A 20,806-nucleotide genomic window follows, 5' to 3' on the forward strand; every position below is an offset into this window, starting at 1 on the left:
TACAGTTACTGCTTCATTGTCTTAAAAGTTTTTAAAGTTGTAATTAAACCATTCGATTACTTTTTTTGTTGTACGTGACCTGCTTTTTTACTCTTGTAACCTTAGAGGATCTTTCCTTTATATCAGGTGTTCTGAAATTTCAAGGTGATAAATTGTTCTTAGTGTTGGTCTTTTTTCTTTGATTTGCTGCTGTGTTCTTCTGACTCCTTTCATTGTGCAAGTTTGTATCCTTTAATTCTAGAAAGGTTCTTTTATTTCTTTGGTAATTTTTTCTTCATTTTTTTTCTCTCTATAACCATATATAGTCAAATGATAACTCCCCTGGACAAGTCTCCTATTTTCAAGGTACATTTTCCACTTTGGGAGGTTTACTCAATTTACTCCTAATCCTTATGTTGAATTTATTTCAATGTATCACATTTTTTTTAAAGTGTGTCACATTTTGAATTTCCGCAAGCTCTTTATTATACTCTGGTTGCTTAAGCATCCTTTTAATAGTTTATGAATGAATATCATCACTTTGAAGATAGAAATTAGTTTCTTTCCCCAGATTTCTCTAAGTTCCTTTTTGGTTATTTACTTTGGTATTTTATATTGGGGGCTTTCCTTGGATACCTAGTGATGCTTGATGTTTGTCTATTAGAGCAGGGATCTCCAACCCCTGAGCTGCAGACTGGTACTGGTCCATGCACAGGAGGTGAGTGGCAGGCGAGCAAGCGGAAACTTCATCTGTATTTGCAGCCACTCTACAGTGCTAGTTAGCATCAATGCCTCAGCTCCACCTCAGATCATCGAGCATTAGATTCTCATAAGTGCACCAGTCTCTGTTGCCAAAAAGGTTGGGAAGCATTAAAACTAATTAGAAAGTCTTGGTGACTCGTGGACTTTGCTCTGGGGTAGGATGATCAAGTGGCAAGCTAGCTATGCAGTTGGGAACATTCCAATTTCATATCCAGAAATCCTATCCTCTGGTTTTTTGTTTGGTAATACAGGAGTAAAATCCTTTGGTTTTCTGACAGCATTGTAGAAACAAAACCAGGAAAGAGTCTTTGGGTCTCAACACTGGGTATATAGATTTTCTTTTATATTCCTTGTACTTAATTCCCACAGAGATAATTATATTTTTAGGGGCAAAAAAAAAATTGCTTGTGAGATCTTTATTCTTCAGAGACTAAATATCCTATTTTTGGAAGAATGGATCTAGGGGGAAAGCTTGGGATTTTACCATTCCAGCCATAAATTCTAATTCAGCAACTTACTTTTCAGCCCTTTTTATGTTACTTTGTTCCTCAAGGTCTTGATTCTTTCCAGGGTGCTAAGGTGAAATGCTATGCTTCTAGTTCCGCCTCCTTCTAAGTAACTAAGGTGTAGTTTCATTCTTTCTGCTGAATTAGTCTTCTGTTTTGGATTTTTTTCTAAACATACATTGAAATTTCTTGCCTTTTATGGTCCTCCTTCCTACTCTTTTCATGGTTAAAGCATTTGGATTAATTTAGTAATATTTAATATTATCATATTCCATAATGTAACTTTTACTCTGGTTTCTCATTAGCTAGATATTCTTGGTTGAATAATTTTAACTGATATTGAGCATGTGTATTATCTTTTTGTTTGTTGTATGTCTCCTACTGCAATATAGACCATATTTTTTTTTTCTCTCCATCTTTTCTGTCATTACTGATACCATGTTTTTAAGACAAGTATTGAAAAAGTAAATTCTTTTGTAGTAACTTTTGAGGTAGAGATACGTGGTTGATCGTCTACCACCATGCCACCCTGAACAAGCCCGATTCCCTCTGATCTCAGCAGCTAAGCAGGGTCAGGCTTAGTTAGTACTTGGATGGGAGACCACCTAGGAAGACCAGGTGCTGTAGGCGTAAAAAATTTTTAAAAAATAAGGGATTGTAAGCTGACAAGGTCCTTGCAATCTGTGAGGACAACCAAGGGTTGCCTTGCCTAAAAAAAAAAATGTGGTTGATCTAAGACTTAGTTCATAAATTAACAGGGTTTCATGCTAAAAACAGTATTTTTAACTTAAGTGTTTAAATTTGAATGTTTTAATAAAGCAAATGTATACCTTATCCAGGCTGTACATCACATAATTGAAGTGCATCTGTTTATACATTCTTTAATTTCCATCCACTTCCAGAACAGTAAGGGAATAATTTTTCACTTTGAAAGTGAGTAACCCAGAGAAGTTGAAAAGATTATTGTGATTTCTTTTTATTTGCTACTTTATTTTGTGCTTCTTTCTAATCTCAAGACTTGTGACATCTCATTTATCCAGAGGCCTCATTGTAAAGCCTTTCCCTAAGAAACAAAAATTTGGTTTTTTTGTGTGTGTTTTTTTGTTTTGTTTTTTAATTTATAAAAGTGTTATCTTTATAGCAACACCATTTGTAATAGCCTAGCCTAAAACTGGAAATAATCCAGTGTCCATCCACAGTAGTATGGGCAAATAAATTGTGTGTATAGATACAATGGAATAGTATATAAACCATAACTTCATGCAATAACTCAAATGAATCTCAAGTATAATGAGCATCTGAAGCCAGGCAGACGTAAAAGAATACATTTTGTATGATTCTATTTACATATAGTTAAAATCAGGTATAGCTATGGTGACTTTTCGTGTGGGTTGAGGAATGTTTAGTGAAGAAAACTTAGAAATTATTCTTTCTTTTGAGAAGGGGGGAGATAGACAAGAAAACAAATGACTGCATAAGGTAGCATGATGTCTTACTAAAAACATGTACAGAGTGGAAGGACACCAAAAAATGCTTGTTTTAAAACCATGTACAATCTAACTAATGTTCGTGGTATGAATATTGAATACTAATAATAGATAAGAATAGCAAGGTAATCACTGGCAGATTTGTGTAGGATTTTATAGAAAGACAATTGAATAAAGAAAAGAGCCCAGGCTTTGGAAACGAACCTCAGTTCCTTATCACACTTTTATTATGTGTGTGCTTCATGGTATGGACAGTGGGGAACCTTTGATAGACTTTAGATCTCTGCCTTCTAGAAGAGGGATGTGATGATAATCTCATAATTTAACATTGCCAGATATAGGTAACTTGAATGGTTAATTCTTGATTTGAACTGCTTAGGACTAAGAATATAACGTTTTCATGTTTTCCCTAAGGCAATTAATCAAAATTTGCATTTCACAGGAAAATTTAAGAATGGAGTCTAAACCTTCAAGGATTCCAGGAAGAATTTCTGTTCAGCCCTCTAGCTCTTTAAGTGCTAGGATGATGTCTGGAAGCAGAGGAAGTAGTTTAAATGACACCTATCATTCGAGAGACTCTTCATTTAGACTGGATTCTGAATATCAGGTAACATCTTAATTTGGAATATATGTACACAGTCTTTTTTTTTTTTCTCAGAATCCTTGGGGCTATATATATTTTTTTGGATTTTAGTATATGTGCTGCCAAAGCGAGTGCATATTTTTTTTGGATTTTAGTTAAGTAGTAGAGCATGTTTGTAACACCTTCAGCTGAATCCGAGGTATCCTGTAACCAAAACACATTACTGTGTCTGCAGCAAAATGAATAACTGGTCATACCAAGTTGCAAAAATGTAATGTTTTTAAGACTTTGTGGACTTCAGAATTATGAATAAGGGATTAAATAAAATCATACTTTCCAAAGACTTGGAAACCTTTTTACTTCAAAACATAAGTATCAATTTAAGTGTAAATTTAACTAAGTCAATGTGGATGACTTTTGAGCAGACCAAAAATTGCATCCTTATTCTTTAACATTACATTCACTCATTTAACTTTTCTTTGCAACGGTGGAATAAAGATTAAGTTGTTTGTTTTGACAATATGATTTCTAAATATTTTGCTTTTTAGTGGTTAAGTGATTATTAGATTAATAGGCTGCCTTGTGAGGGTACATTGCTAACAATCTTTTTAGATGAATTTTGGGATTTTATTTTGGTTAGTAATGACTTTACACTGATTCATAATCTACATAAAGCTACACAAGCTACTCTTATGTAATTAATTTTCCTTATGGCTGATAGCACTTTGGTTTTCGAAAGGCTTATTACAGTTATAATGCAATACTTGTAGTGTAAATCAGTCTAAATCTCAGAAGGCATGATCTGTAGGTTTAATGCAATTTATTGTGCTTGTCTTTCAAATTTAAGTTTCTTGCAATATTAGCTGAAAAACGAAAATCACATGTGATTTGCAAAAGTTTGATGTTTATGTAACTGAATCTTAGAATCCTTTAGTGAAATTTTCTGTTTGTCTTAAGTATTTATATATTAATATTTCATGTGATGTAGTGTATGACAAAGCCATTTAAATTATTTCTGCAGTAATAAGCATTTTATAAAATATTCAGAGAAAGACTGAAGTAAAAACTAATTTCTCTAAAGTGCCCATGAGACTTTATATAAACTGTTTATTTGCTCTCATTTTAAATATTAATAGATAATGTGTTTTTTTATTTTGTTGCTAGATAAGAGTATCCTTGCCAGAAGTACAGAATCATATATTTTGCATTCTGTAAAAATGATTGTGACTTATTAAATAGAGCACAGAATTGATTTTTCTTATATTGTCTTTAAAAAATTATATCTGCCTATGTTTGTCTAATTTTTCATATAGCTTATTAGTGAGGGACACAAGACTCTGAAAGCAGGCTATACTGACTAGATTGGAGTCCTGTTCCACTCATTGCTAGTTATGTGAACCTGAGCACGTTACTTTGTATCTTTTTTTCTTATTTTCCATTTTATTTAGTCAATTGGGTTGTTAAAGTTAAATGAATTAGTACATTGAATGCTTGCCATACAATAAACACTACATAAATGTTAGGTGCTATATATATTTTTACTATAGTAATTATAATATTTTAGGTGCTGAAAGTCAAATATATTTAGAAAATTTACTAACATTCACTTTAAAATATAACTATTTTCAGACCATTCTTTCCAGCTTGTTCTTAATGTCATAGATTATTCTTATTTTTCATTGTAGAAGTTTAATGCAAGGATAAAAAAAAAACAAGTCTTTTATAGGTTCTTAATAAGTAATGCATTTTGCAAATTTGGGGGTTTTCCTTAATGTTTTTCAGTCGCTTTAAAGGGCTTCTAAAGGGCTTCCAATCTTTTTAATGGATTATAGGAATATTTCCCACCTTAAATCAACTATTCATAGCCTGCTTCACTTTTTAGTTTTAATTTAAAAACTGAAACTTCTGTGTTCTTGAGCCACATATTTCTCTTTCCTCTTGTGTAAAATGGTGATAATAGTAGCTTCCTCATATAGTTAAGATTAAGTGAAAGAAATAATACATGTAAAGCACTTAGAACAAGAGTGCCTGGAAGAGTTCAAATGTTACCAGTTATAATCATGATTTTTCTTACTGCTATCTCTATGGTCAGTTCCTGGCTTTACATTGGTTTAAGTAGATAATTAGTATCTTTCAGGTATAGTAAAATATGTTATCCGAATGCTTCAATTACATATTGCATATTTAGAAAATAAGTGGTTTCCCTCAGTCACGTAGTTAGTATATAATGTATCTGAGCTTAAGACTACTGGGTAGGTTTGTTTCTTTGGGAAATGTAGGTTCTAAGTTCCGAATAATTGATTTTCTAAATATCTTTTGATTCTTGGCTTTTTATAAACTGGGCTGCGGTTGTTAATCTTGCTGATATTTGTTATTCCATCTTTAAATTTTTGTTGCACTCTGAATGGTTGAAAACTATAGTCATCTTTTGGTTACAGTAGGTAGAACTTTAGGCATTTTTAAAATAAAATTTAATTCCCATAATTCATATTGTTAAAAGTAAAATGGAGTAATCTATAAATATGTAGTTGTTACTTTTATATATTTTCTCTAACTTAATTTAAGCCACTAATCTCATTGCACTTTCTCTTTTGCTTTGTTGAGAGTGGTTAATTTTAATATGAAATAATAAAGGAGGCTTTTTACGAGATTATAGGTGCTTTTTACAGTTATTTACAACATTTTCTAGTTTGTAGGTCAACTGTTACAGAGCTCAGTACCACTGCGTGTTTTGCAGTTAGGTTTGCTCAAGAATTAAAAGAACCAATGGTCATTAACTTTTTTTTCTTATCTACTGCAAGGGTAGCTTTCAGGGAATTAAATACATACATAAATGTATACACAATTAGATGAGAAAATAAAAATAGTTTTAAAATGGAATCAGGAAAAACAGATAAAATACTGATAGCATCAATAGGCATTCATGAGCCCTGCAGTATTTTAAAATTAAACTTGGACTGTTGTTTTGGACTCCAGGAAGATCACAGGGAAACAGATCAGCTTTATGAGCTGCTTTGTTCATAAGGAAAAGAAATACAGTTTCTCAGAGGAAGCAATGTTTGGCAGTCTGGTCTGGAAGGGAACAGTGAATGATAATAGTGGATAGTGTTTTCAATGTAGTATTCGTACTATAAGTATATACGTAGTTTAGTGAAACTTTATTAGTAAACTGCAGCAAAAGCAAAGGATGTGATGCAAAATTACAGCCCAATGAAAGCAATTCTGTAAAGCAACAACAGAGTGATCTAAATATTAACTCTGGTAATCTAATTTGATCCAGGTATCAAACCTGGGGAGTTTTGAGGGGCAAATGGGCTCCAAGTCCATTCATCTTGTATAAATATAAGGTTTTTTTGTTTGTTTGTTTTTGTTTTTTAACCTGGATTTCTCTTAAAGTTGCCATGGATAAATCCATAAATTGTTAAGATTAGCTAATGTCTTTTTTAATGAAAATTGACGACTTATTCTTAATAGAAACTGGAATGTAAGACTTTCATGTAATATGGTGATGGATACTCTCTAGCACATGAATATTTAAAAAAAGAAATCAAAGTTGTAAGTTGTTACATATGGCTAAGGTAATTTTGATCTGGAAAATTTACATCATCAACGTCAAGGCATCGATTCATGGAAGTGAGGAGCCAAGTATGAGCATTTCATTCTGGACTTGGTTCCATTATATAATTTCCCATGATCAAGCATTGTCCAGTGGATACATTGGTTTGCGTGTGTAGCAATTGTTAAGTTTTTTTTTAACGAATAGCTTGATTGCATACCATGTGACTTGCCCACTTAAAGTATATAATTCAGTAGTTTTTAGTATATTCAGAGTGGTGCAAACTCAACCACAGTCAAGTTTAGAACCTTTTTATCACCTCAAGAAAAGAAACCCATGTCCTTTAGATTTCACTTCATTACCACATCTCCTTCCACTCCAGCAGTAAGCAACCACTAATCTGCTTTCTGTCTCTAGTTTTTCCTATTTTAGAATTTCATATACATGAATAGACATGTATAGTATGTGGTCTTTTGTAACTAGCTTCTTTTACTTAGCGTGTTTTTAAGGTTTATATGTTGTAGCTTATATCATCAGTACTTTATTTCCTTTATGGATGAATACTATTCCATTGTATGGCTATAGCACATTTTGTGTATTCATCATAGTGGACATGCAGATTGTTTCCACCTTTTGACTCTTAAGAATAATATTGCTATAAACATTTGCGTGCAAGTTTCTGTGTGGACTTATGTTTTCAGTTATCTTGGGTATATACTAAGAGTAGAATTGCTGAGTTATATGCTAAGTCTATGTTCAGTTATTTGAGGAACTGCCAGACTGCTTTCCAAACTGGCTGAACCATTTTATATTTCCACCAGCAGTTATAAATGAGGGTTTCGACTTTTCTACATCCTCACCTACACTTATCATACATTTTGATTTTAGCCATTCTATTGTGGATGTAAAGTAGTATCTTACTACAGTTTTTATTTGGATTTCTTTGTCTTCTGAACTTGAGCATCTTTTTGTACTAATTAGCCATTTTTATATTTTTGAAGGAATGTCTATTCAGATCCTTTGCTCATTTTTAAATTGGGGTATTTATCATTTTCTTACTGAGTTATGAGAGTTTTTAATGCATATTCCACTTTTCCATTGGTATATAAGAAAGTGACTTTTGTATATTAACCTTGTGTCCTGCAGCCTTACTATAATTATTAGTTTAGGAAGATATTTTGTTGATTTTATCACATATTATACATAGATTTTTGTCTTCTGCAAATACAGTTTTACATCTTGTTTCCCAATCTGTATACCTTTTATTTTCTTTCCTTATTGCATTATCTAGAACTTGCAGTACATTGTTGGGAAGAGGTGGTGAAAATAAGATTAACAAAGTAGACAAATCTTTAGCTAAGCTCAACAATGGAAAAAAGAGGACTCAAGTAAGAAATGAAAGGGGAGATGTTACAAATGATGCCACAAAAATACGAAGGATCAATTTAAAATCCTGTCTTATTCTGCTATATCTTCATTTTGTGAGCATAAAATGCCCTTTTTAAGAAATTGGGAACAAAGTTAGATGGTATTTGCAATTTTAGATTTCTTTGTCGAAAGTGGCAGCTCTTTATAAATTTTCGATTAAAACTTTTTATATTGGTCTCTGAAATCCAAACATGTTAAATCACTGGCATGTAGGATAATTACCCTGATAATGGCACAGAAAATGGTTTGGTTTTGAAATATCTAATGAATTTCATCTCTTGTGCTACTCTAGTTTATTGATTGGTATTCTTTAGATTACTTGGTGCAGAAGGCTTGTGAGACTAAGTTTGTACTAAACTGAAGAGTGCCACTTTCATTAGCAAAATATTCCATGGCAAGGGATGGATAAAATCCTGATATAGTCAGTTTCTCCTTTTTCATCTTAGCAATTTCTGCTTTTCCATATATGTGCAGTTTATTCTATAGCGTTCTCTGAATGTGTGTGCAGTATGCTTCTCATAATTGAAGCATAATAGATCAAATAGTAATGCTTTAGAAGAATTTCCATGGTAGAGTGGTTTATATGTCCTACTATGTCATCTATAATCTTCCTCGTTTGCCTGCCCAATGAACTCTTACCACCTTCTGTGAATCCTCTCCTGCTTTCCTCTGGCATAGTGAGGCTCTTTTTTTTTTCTGTAAAACTTTCAGCATACCTTCTGTTATAGTCTTATTTATATCATAATAATTTATTTACTTGTTATCTGTACTCTAGAACTCTTATATGGAGTACATTATTTAAGTTCTTAACGTTTATCGTGTGAATATTAGATTAACAGACTGAATTTACAGCTCATAAAACATTCGAGTTTTAACTTTATTTTGTCAAGAAATATAAAAGGACAATTTCAGAAACTGTGGTTGAAATATGTTCTGATTTAAATGTATATTTTTTAGGAGACAGACTAATCCTTTTCCTTTTTACGCATTATACTGCTTAATTAATTAAAGAATTAAGTAGAAGTAAAATAGTTTGTGCCTTGTAACTTTTGTGTTTTAGGTGGTTTTATTTTGTGTATATATGTTAAAGAAAACCTTAAGCTAAAAGTTTTAAAATACGTACTTGTCATAGCTTGCTTCTTGCTTCACTGATGAAAAAATTCCAGATATTAAGATTTCTTTTAAAAAATACTGTTAATAAAGTGTTGTATGACTGTATTCCTAAGAATGAACTTTAGATCCAGGATAAATTTTTTTATTACTTGAAAAATCTTATTTTTATAGTATTCACATCATTTGGTATATTAGTGCCTCTCGGTGTTTTATCCACTTTTAAGAACAGAAAATGGGTTCCTCAGAAGGTTGAAATATTAAACTGAGAAAACAAAGTGAATAAAGTTTTGACTCTTCAATGTTTCCTAACCAGATGGTAATATATGATTACATAGAAGACTTAACTAATCTAAATCAGATTTATTACTCAACAGAGTATAATTATAGTATAAAGTGTAGGGACAAGTGGGTAGAAGGGACAAAAACTATAGAAAACCTGCATGGTAGAAAAATTTGTGCATGTGAGGAATGAATTGTCCTTGGGAATGTATCAGAGTATGGTAGATTAAATTTAATATTGAATGCTAACATTTTGTCCCTTAAAAAATATTTTTTAACTTAACAGTCTACATCTGCATCAGCATCTGCATCTCCATTTCAGTCTACATGGTATAGTGAATCTGAGATAACTCAGGGAGCACGCTCAAGATCACAAAACCAGCAACGGGATCATGATTCAAAAAGGCCTAAACTTTCCTGTACAAACTGTACATCTACCTCAGCTGGGAGAAATGTTGGACATGGTTTAAGTGCAGTATCAGGTAAGAATTTAATTTAAGAGCCACTATATATGTACTTTGGACTAAAGCCCTTTTCCCAAGAGGTACTGCATTAAGCAAGTAGAGCACACATAAGACAGTCAGAAATGTAGTGGAATTCCCAGCATCTTACCTTAAGTTAGTGCTAGAACTGAAATTAGCTCTTATTTTGAATTTTTGTTCTAAGTTTTGTACCGCTGTTTTACACAAACAGGATTTTCACACATTTTAATAAATTAGAATAGCTGGTAATGTATGGTGATCAGACTGGTAATAGTGACGTGTATTCTCTTGGTTATTATAGGAGCTAAATTTTTAATACACATATATATTTAAAAAATTTTTAATATATACACATATATATACACACACATATGTACACACACACACACATATATACATATATATACACACACACATATATGTGTATGTATATATATATTGAAAGGGCAGGAGGCTCCCTCCTCACTTATACCTCTCTTTAAATGAAATACTAGCCAATGCCCAAAATAGGTTTTAGGTGAGTCAGAACTTGTGATGACACAATTGGAGATAAAATTCTTGAAATACATATATATTACTAATTCATACATGTATGAATTAGTGTAAGCGATTCCTTTCTATTTTAATAGGCAGACTGCCATGGGAAAGACACTGCCCCATCTGAAGGGTATTAATAGTGTGATGGGTAAGAGCAGACCTTAATTTTGTAGACAGACACCACTGTACAGAGATTTTTGTTCTCCTCTGCTTTGTGAAGGCATACCATTAAATTTCTGGGCCATTTTCCTTAATGAAGAGGAATTATTAAGGCTGTTGGGAATAGGAGAGGAACCAGAATTTTAAGGTAGATAATAAGGGGGGGAACTTCAGACTTAATTTTTAATTTCTTTTTAAATGAAATCATAACCTAACAAAATTTAGGTTGCAGCGATGCATTAATTCTTAGAATAGGAAATGAACCAAGTGTGGTGGCAGTGACTATTTCTGATAAATAGTATTATATAACCTTGTACTATACTAGCTTCCATTACAGAGTGGCTTTGATTTTGATTTTGGCTGTTTTCCAACATCACTTTTATTGACTTTTCATGAAATTCTCCATCTTTGGCAAGCTTTGCATTACATTTTGTCATGTAACCATTTTACATCATGTTTACATTGTATGGTCAGATGTCCTAGAGAATAACTGAGACATTGCCATCATGGATGGGGATAGATATTAGTGTTAGAGAAGAATGTATTTGCATTAGGAAATAATTTTATAAATGATGAGTTCATTAATGAATAGTTCTGTGTTGTGCTAAATTTTGATTCTCATTGCTACTATATAACCTGATGAAGTCCTACAATAAATCACAACCTCCCTGTGTAATACTGAAGATTTGTTGTCATCAGAAACCTTGAAAGTTTCTCTGAATTAAAACTTCTTCAATTATTTTAAGATTCTTCTTGGAGACATAATCAAGTTCCCAGATCTTCATCAATGGTACTTGGATCTTTTGGATCTGACTTAATGAGAGAGAGGAGAGATTTAGAGAGGAGAGCAGATTCCTCCATTAGTAATCTTATGGATTATAGTCACCGAAGTGGTGATTTCACAACTTCATCATGTATGTATAAACTGTTTTGTGTTATATAATGTATCTGATAATGTTTTCCTCTTTATAGCACTAAAATCACAGTACAAAAGAATAAAGAGAAACTTACAAAAATTTCAAAATAGCTTAACATATTTCCTAGTACCTTATTTGTTATTTTACTTTTAAAAATGTAAACAATTTAAAATAGATGTGCATGGATATCCAAATTCTGTCAGCTGATATATTTTTTACTTGCATTTTCCTTTTAAGAATGTATGTCATAAAGTATTCTAAATCTTGTATACTCCTCTAGTTAAATTCTGAACTAACTAAAGCTTGAAATCAACATTTTAAGGCAAAATTTAAAATTACCTTGGTTTAAGATTCATGTACCTTTATTTTTGTTCAGTTGAAATAAAGACCCATACTGTTTGTCAGTGTACATAAGCTTAAGCTTTTCAAACATAAATACCATAAAAAATAGTACTAAGGAACTAATAACAAAAAGTACAAATTAGAGTAGACAGATATAGCAGGCAAAAATGGAATTTGATTTACATAGAAGATACATTTGTTCTTAAAGATTTGGTTTATTTTAAATATTAAATAGTCTTATTGGGTCAAGACTGCTTTATTTAAGACAAATGAAAACATCTTTTTATTTGCTTGTCTTTGAGGAGTTTTAGTAGATAGTATCAATAGATTTCTAGGTTGGAGGTATAAAGTACAGAACAGAATAGATTTAGCTTGACAGTTTATTCCTTTATGAGGCTCCACGTATTAGCACTTAACAGTCTAGCTCTTGAACTAGGTGTAAGGATGAGTATTCTTTATAAAGGAATGCTGTAGTATTTCTCATTCCATTCGAGTTTAGAACCACCAGTGGGGTATTTTTAAAATTGCAAATATCATGACTATTCTAACTCATAGCTCCCAGTCAGTATTAAAAAGCAAAAGTATGTTTGATGAGTAACTGGGGATAAGAACCACTGCTGTTATGTTGAAAACAAAGAAACCAAAAAAAAAGATGGAGAAATTTTTAACTGTTAGCTAGGTTTGCCATAAAATTGCTAGGGTGATAATGTTTACATGAAATTACTTTTATACTTACTGCAGAGTAAAAAAATTCTCCAAAACACTGTCTCCCTGGGATTATTTTGCTTTTATTTGTTATAAGAGTCATTTATGTAGACTTACTTGGCCTATTTAAAATTCCTTATCTGTTTAGATATTAGGTATTCTACCATATCAGTTTCTGATCAACAAATTCAACTGTTTTGCCTTTATCAAGTTGGTAGATTGATGTTTACCTCTCATAATAAGCTCTCATTTGAATTTGTAATGTTGACTTTATACAGCAGTAGTGGATTTTACCAAAGGTGTAGTAAAACAAGTACATTTATGTGTTTTTTCTATAATAATTATAATGTAGCAGTATACATTTGAATTCAGTGTTTCATATTGGCAATAAGTAGTAGGTAATAAATGCAACTTTAATAACAGTCAAATTACTTCATGTAATTGGTTATTTTTTCTTTCAAAAATAGATGTTCAAGACAGAGTTCCTTCTTCATATTCACAGGGAGCAAGACCAAAAGAGAACTCAGTGAGCACTTTACAATTGAATACATCATCCACAAATCACCAAATGCCTTCTGAACATCAGACCATATCATGTTCTAGGGACTCAAGTAGAAATTCTTTAAGGTCAAATTTTTCTCCAAGAGAATTGGAATCTCCCCAAAGCAGTGCACAGCCTGGATTTTCTTATATTTCAAATAGAGATGAAACCTCAACTATAAGCAATTCAGATAGGGTTGGTTCATCTCAAAGATCATTTCAAGAATCTTCTGACAATGAAGGTAGACGTACGACCAGGAGATTGCTGTCACGTATAGCTTCTAGTATGTCATCTACTTTTTTTTCACGAAGGTCTAGTCAAGAATCCTTAAATACAAGATCATTGAGTTCTGAAAATTCTTATATTTCTCCAAGAATCTTGACAGCTTCACAGTCTCGTAACGCAGCATCAACTTCTGACGTTCCCGATAACAGGGCATCTGAAGCCTCTCAGGGATTTCGATTTCTTAGGCGTAGATGGGGTTTGTCATCTCTCAGCCAGAATCATAACTCTGAGCCAGATTCAGAAAATTTTAACCAAGAATCTGAAGGTAGAAATACAGGACCGTGGTTGTCTTCCTCACTTAGAAATAGATGCACACCTTTGTTCTCTAGAAGGAGACGAGAGGGACGAGATGAATCTTCAAGGATACCTACCTCTGATATACCATCTAGATCTCATCATATTTTTAGAAGAGAATCAAATGAAGTGGTTCACCTTGAAGCACAGAGTGATCCCCTTGGGGCTGCCAACAGACCACAAGCACCTGCAGCATCAAGTAGTGCTGCTACAGGTGGCTCCACATCTGAATCCGTTCATAGTGGAAGAAATACAGGAATAACAGGGTTTCTTCCTGGTTCCTTATTCCGATTTGCAGTCCCCCCAACACTTGGAAATAATTTGACCGACAATGTCATGATCACTGTAGATATCATTCCTTCAGGTTGGAGTTCATCTGATGGAAAAAGTGATAAAACTAAAAGTGTACCTTCAAGAGATCCAGAAAGACTGCAGAAAATAAAAGAGAGGTAAATTTGAATACCTGTCTTAAGCCTATAAAAAAGCAAGAGCAGATTAGAGAAAGTTTTTATTTCTGAAATGGCTTCTTATAACATTGATATCTAAAATTTTTTTCTTGAAATTTACATTAAGATATTAATGTTGATGTTACCTCTTACTCAGAGGTAAACCGGATGAGACTTAATAATTGAGCCAGGCAGTATAGATTGCATTAAGAAATGATCTAAAGATTTTTAATAATCTTTGGATTCAGATGCACACAGAGACAAAAAAATCTTAATCTCTTACCCTATCCTTGGTAGACTAGAGCTAAATGGGATTTGAAAGGAAGCCCAAGTAGTCATAGATTATCAAGATAATTTGTTTTAGCCTTTACTAAGATCATTTATTTACCATTTATGTGTAATTTTTACCTCAAATCTTTTTGGAATGAAGTAAAATCATTTGCACAATTTTTTAGTTTTGTTTTTGAAGTTCAGGTATATACCAAATCTTTTCTTTCTTTTTCTTTCTTTCTTTCTATTTATGGTGACATTGGTTAACGAAATCCAATAAGTTTTAGCTGTACACTTTGACAGTAAGGCATATATATATATTTATACTGTGTGTTCACCTCTCATAGTTGGATTTCTTTCTGTCACCACATATTCCAAATATTCTTTCTTGTGACTTTGGTAGACGAGTTTAAATTCAGAATTTCATTTATATAACTACCTTCTTTAGAGTTGAATATTGCTTAGAAATCTCTAATAAGAATGAAAAGATGAAAGATCAGAGATTTTAGTCCCAACTTATTATTTTTGTCATCAGTGCAGTTACTTAATTTTTCACCTGGCAAATTAATTTTTATGTTAAAATGAGATAGAATAGTACGTGTAAAATATACTTGCAGGAAGAAAAAATTATGTAAAGCTTAAGGTTGTGGGTGTTTTTATTTTGGGGTTTCTTTGTTCAAATAAAGGCCTAATGTAGTAGAATTTGGGGGGAGTATAGCTGTTGCTATCATTTTATTTTAGTATTTTATATTGAAATCTAATTCTGAGGATAAAGGGAATTTTAATACTTTCTGAGATGTTGGACATTGGACTACTATATTTCCATTTTTTCTTATTTGAGACAAATTGTACCATGGGACTGTTATCTTTCTGCTTTTAAAATTTGTGGCTTTTCTTTTATTTATTCTGCCCTGGTAGTATTAGCTTAATGTTATTGTAGTAACTCCTTATGATTTCAAGCTCTCTATTGAATGTAGTTAACTATTGTATTTCTTGTGCTCATAGTTAGATTAATTTGAGTACAGTAGTGTAAGCAGAGGGCAAAGCATTAAATTTAGTGATTTCCAGAGAGAAACAAATTAAGCCAGCTCCACTATCTGCTTAGCTTAGAAAGGAGCATTTGTTGGTTATTTTGCCATAGAGTTTATGTGTGTGTATATGTCTTTATTATATTTTTTGCTCATACATGAGGATTTTAAGACACTCCATTTAAATTATAGTAGTTCCCCGTTATCTGCGGTTTTGTTTTTTATGGTTTCAGTTACCTGTTGTCAAGTGCCATCTGAAAATATTAAATAGAAAATTCAAAAAAGAATTCACATTTTATATTGTGTACTTCTGAGTAGAATGATGAAATCTCACACCATCTACTTCCATCCCATCCAGGATGTGAATCAACCCTTTGTCCAACATACCACATACCAACCCTCCATGTACAGTAATATATTTTGAGAGAAAAACCATGTTCACATAACTTTTCTTACAGTATATTATTATAATTGTTCTGTTTCATCAGTAGTTAATCTGTTACTGTGCATAATTTATAAATTAAACTTTATCATAGGTATGTATAGAAGAAAATACTATATATAGGGTTTGGTATTATATGTGGTTTCAGGCATCCACTGGGAGTCTTGGAATGTATCCCCTGCAGATAAGGGGGACTATTGTAATAAGAGTGTAAAAAATTGAATCTCCAAAGTAAAAAGTAATTGAAACAACGAAATGAAGAAAGTTAAATCTAAAAGTAAAACATAAATATTTATGCTTGAGATCATACCTCTGGTTAAACCAGGGCATGGAATTTACCTAACAGCTATACACCCATTCCTATTCCCACACATCTATTGTTAAATTCATTAGGAACCCATATAATCCAGGTTGTATTTCATTAGCAGCTAGCAATCAGTATCATCAATTTACTGAATACCTCTTTCATGCTAGCAGTCGACTAAAGCAATAGGGATTTAACAAATTACTCTCTTATTATATAGCTATTCTATATTTAAATCATTCTACATGTTGACCTATTAAGTAGAGTACATCAGTTATGGACCCTGCTCAACACTTTAAAAGCCTACCCTTCTGTAAATCCAAGATGATTTAATAACATTGCTGGGGATGGGGAAAATGGAGAATTGTAAAATCTATTCATTTATTTTTTTACTGTGATTTAATACAAAAAGCTTATCAAGTTGAACATACGTTTTTCTGACAACATGTAAAGAGAAGTCGCAAGAATTATTTGAAGATAAGTAATAGGATTGCTTATTTCATTTACCTTAAAATATTTATTATAATGTTCATTCTCATTGTAATGGTTTTTCATGGTGCTTGCTGTTTATTATTGTTGCTTTTTTTTTTTTTTTTAAATCTGGAGAGAGTTAGTAGAAATACAAAAAATATTGTTTGGGATTGTGTATGACTGGAAATGACCAACCAGATGAGTTATAATAGTTATGTTTAGGAAATGTGTCTGTCATCTTTTCCAGCCTTCTTTTAGAGGACTCTGAAGAAGAAGAAGGTGATTTATGTCGAATTTGTCAAATGGCAGCTGCATCATCATCTAACTTGCTGATAGAGCCATGCAAGTGCACAGGAAGTTTACAGTATGTCCACCAAGAGTGTATGAAAAAGTGGTTACAGGCCAAAATTAACTCTGGTAAGATTTACCCTTTTGTGTGTTTTCTTTTCACAATTTTTCCAAGAGATGCATGTGTGTGTACATTTTAATTAACAAATTTGATTATAATTTATTGTCTCAAATTATAATATCCAGAGTGTCTTGATTCATAAATTTAATTTATAGTAGTGTTTCTTATGTTTCGCTTATCCAACAAACTACTACTACATCAGCATAATAAAACAATTTGTTATCGTTTGTGACCCTTATATCATGTAAGATCCCTTTGAATCAAAGAGATAGGCTTTCTACGTTCCAGCTATGTGTCCTACCTAATGCTGTTGTTTCTAATGCTGTTGTCTAATACGTCGATATTGTAGGGATTCATTTGTTTTTTGAGTGCTTGTGATGCAGCCAGGCACAATTCTAGATGTGAGGTCTAGAACTGTAAACAAGATAGACAAGGCATCTGCTCTTGTGGTGTAGTATTGAGTGTTAAAGGAATGCCTTGTTGAACTGAGGATGTTTAAATTGAACAAGAAGGAGCTAGCTAATCAAAAATGAGGACAAGAGCATTCCAGTAGAGGGAACAACTATTCACACTTGAAGGTGGGAATGACTTAGAACTGAATGAAGCTTGGTGTGTCTGGAGTATGATTAGTGGGCAAGGAGAGAGGTGATACCATTGAAATAAGAGAGATTAGCTAAGGCTAGTTTATTTAAGACTTTTAGAGCTCCTGTCTGAAGTTTATATTTTTATCAAAGTGTGTTGGGAAGCCACTGAAGAGCAGGGGAGTGAAATGATCTTATTTATATTTTGGCTGCTCTGTGGAGAATGAATTTTAGGGGGACAAGAGTAGAGGGGAAGCCAACCAGGAATCAGTCGTGGCCAACCAGAAATTATCTTACAAGAGGTGGTGGTGGTGGTGGTGGTGGTACAAATGGATGGACTCTGATATGTTTTAGAGATAGGTTCTGTTAAGACTTGCCAGTGGATCAGATATAGTGGAATGAAGGAGAAAGAACAATCAGGGAAACTCATATTGCCTTGAGCAACTAAGTAAGTTGTAGGGTTATTTATTGAAATAAAGATGACTGGGAATAGAATAAGTTTAGAACAGGAAATCAAGACTTTTAGGAATATTATATATGAACTGCTTATTAGATAACCATATGGAAATGACAAGCAATTAGACAAGCCTGATGTTTCAGGGGGTACTAGCACTGAAAATTACAGTTTTGAAACTCATGAGTACATAAGTAATATTTTAAGCTTTGAGATTAGAGCATAAGCAGATATTAAAGAAATGAGCCCAGGACAGAGTCCTGGGGCACCCACATGGTTAGTGGAAGCGGAGAAGGAGATTTGAGGAGCAGCCTCAGTCTGGTAAGAAGGAAACATAAGAAAATGGAGTGTTATGTAGGCCAAAAAAAATAAAGTACTTTAAAGAGGGTGTAATCAACCTTGCTGGCTACTACAAAGAGATAAGAACAAAGAAATGATGGTTGGATTTGGTAGCATGAATGTCCTTAGTAGCTTGTCTCCATGAAGTGGTAGGGATCATGGCATGTTTAGATTGGACTGAGAGAAGAAAATGAGGTAAGATGAGGAACAGCCACATAGACCTCTCTTTCAATAAGCTTTACTATCAAGGAGATTGAAGATATAAGATAGGAATTGAAGACTTATATGGGGTCATGGGATGTGTTTTGTTTTGAAGTAGGAGATTTTAAGGCATTTTTTAAATTCAAATGAGATACAATGGAGAGGGAAAAAGAATTTACGAAAAGAAAAGGGAAAGATGGAATTCGGAACACAAGTCACATGGTTAGCATATAATAGGAAGAAGTACTTAATTTCAAGAAGGCTGTGTAGATACAGATGTTGATCACTTTGTTGCTTTGGTGAGAAGATGCTTGAAGTCCTATTTTTTTCTGTTTTCTTAGTAAAGGGGGATAAGATCTTTAGCTAATTAGGGGACATTTTAAGAGATTTTGATATGTGGGAGAAATAACATTCTAAGATGTTTTCAGGAAGTATTAGTGTTCATAAAAATCGGTGACCGTGAATATTACTTACAAGTGAGATACCTGTACATTTTTTTAGAAGCAGTTTTTAGATGCTTAAGTACAGCCATCGATCTGAGTTCAATAGGGTTGAGACTTTTACCAGACAGATATCTTGAAAGGAGATAAGGGTATTTGTAAGGACATGATTATGATCCTAGAAATTAAAATCAGTAGGGGAAGTAAGTACATCAAGAAGTGGATAATGAGAAAGTGGTAGGGTCTGTGTCTTTGACACTTACTGATATTGAAGAGAATTGCCAGAGTAGGTGAAGTAGAATGATGAGAAATTGTAGGAACACGGAGGAGGGAATGTTTAAGATATAGATGTAGGGGTAGTGCAGTAAACTGATGACGGTCAAGGGTATGACCATAGAATAGATGACTGAGGGTAGGGTAGGGTAATATTGGAAGCAAAGATATTGAGGAAGTCAGTAGTATTGAAAGTGCATGGTCTGCATGGCTCTTGAAATAGCCAAAAATAAGTTGATAAAGACAATTGAGAGACAGGTGTTAAAGTCATTAATGAATGAGAAGGGGCTTGGAGTTTCGAACAGCAATAGGTGGTGGTAGGGCATCTGTCCCCACTTCTTGATACTTAGGTAAAAGGGGTTGTGGGGAAAAAATGGCTGCAGAAGAGTATGTATCAGTCGGGGGTGGGGGAGTACTGTGGATGAGGCATGAAATTGAACATATTATTCAAAAGAGATTAGTTATGAAAAGAATTTGCTTACATTAGACCATGAGTACCAGAGGACATAGAAATGACTAGTAAGGTAAAGTGGAGAATTAGATCAAATTAATAAATAAATAAATTTGTGAGATTGAAGGTCTGATAATGATACCTTGGTGACAAATAGGTTGTGAGGTATGATGACATTAATTTTAATCTTAATTGTTTGAGGAGTCATGTAACCTGTTTAAGCTGGAGATCATGAGGCTACTGGGAAAGTTTTTCCCTACAGCCAGTTAGCAAAGGTTTCCTTGGGATACGGAGCTTATTTTTTCTTTTAAGCTAGCCTCATTCCAAGGCTGTGGGGTGGACCATCTCACCTGTAGTAGCTTCCTCTTGTCTGTATGGTGTTACGATAGACAGCCTCATAGGCTTCATTAGTCATTGCCCTGGAGTGTTGGGTTAAAATTAAATGAGTGCTCAGCATGGTTCTTGACACTTGGTAAGGGCCCGGAAATGTTAGCTATTACCAAAATGAAAAACAGCTCTTCTCACCTTTGATATATTTGCAATTGGATTGTTAGTATTGTGTGTCTAGGAAGACAGATAACAGGGTGTATTGTTTAAATTTACAAAGCGTTACCTCCACCCCCATTAGTGTACTGCCCATGTGGCACTATACCTAGCTGTTACAATATTATTGACTATATTCCCTATGCTGTACTTTAAACCCCCAAGACTATTTTGTAACTACCAAGTAGTACATCTTAAT

The 20,806-nt window shown here is 33.1% G+C and overlaps 1 protein-coding gene and 1 pseudogene across 10 annotated transcripts in view; both read left to right on the top strand.

The window, feature by feature from the left end:
- MARCHF7 (membrane associated ring-CH-type finger 7) overlaps window positions 1-20,806 on the top strand; it is a 45,976-nt gene that overhangs the window by 13,678 nt on the left and 11,492 nt on the right. For 5 of the 10 annotated variants that reach the window (XR_005651317.1, XR_005651318.1, XM_039855739.1 and 2 more), the window contains 5 exons: window positions 3,177-3,341; window positions 9,980-10,175; window positions 11,618-11,785; window positions 13,303-14,404; window positions 17,164-17,333. Coding sequence is in view for 8 of the 10 variants with exons in the window: in XM_039855739.1 (XP_039711673.1) it covers window positions 3,189-3,341; window positions 9,980-10,175; window positions 11,618-11,785; window positions 13,303-14,404; window positions 17,164-17,333 (1,789 nt within the window). In the remaining 2 variants the exon portion in view is untranslated. The remainder of the gene's footprint in view (window positions 1-3,176; window positions 3,342-9,979; window positions 10,176-11,617; window positions 11,786-13,302; window positions 14,405-17,163; window positions 17,334-20,806) is intronic. The other 5 variants (XM_039855746.1, XM_039855745.1, XM_039855747.1 and 2 more) reach the window with 2 other exon arrangements.
- LOC120597448 (uncharacterized) lies at window positions 1,759-1,877 on the top strand (annotated as a pseudogene).

This window comes from Pteropus medius, unplaced genomic scaffold (genome assembly GCF_902729225.1).
Source record: "Pteropus medius unplaced genomic scaffold, Ma_sr-lr_union100, whole genome shotgun sequence".
NCBI classification, from domain to species: Eukaryota; Metazoa; Chordata; class Mammalia; order Chiroptera; family Pteropodidae; genus Pteropus; species Pteropus medius.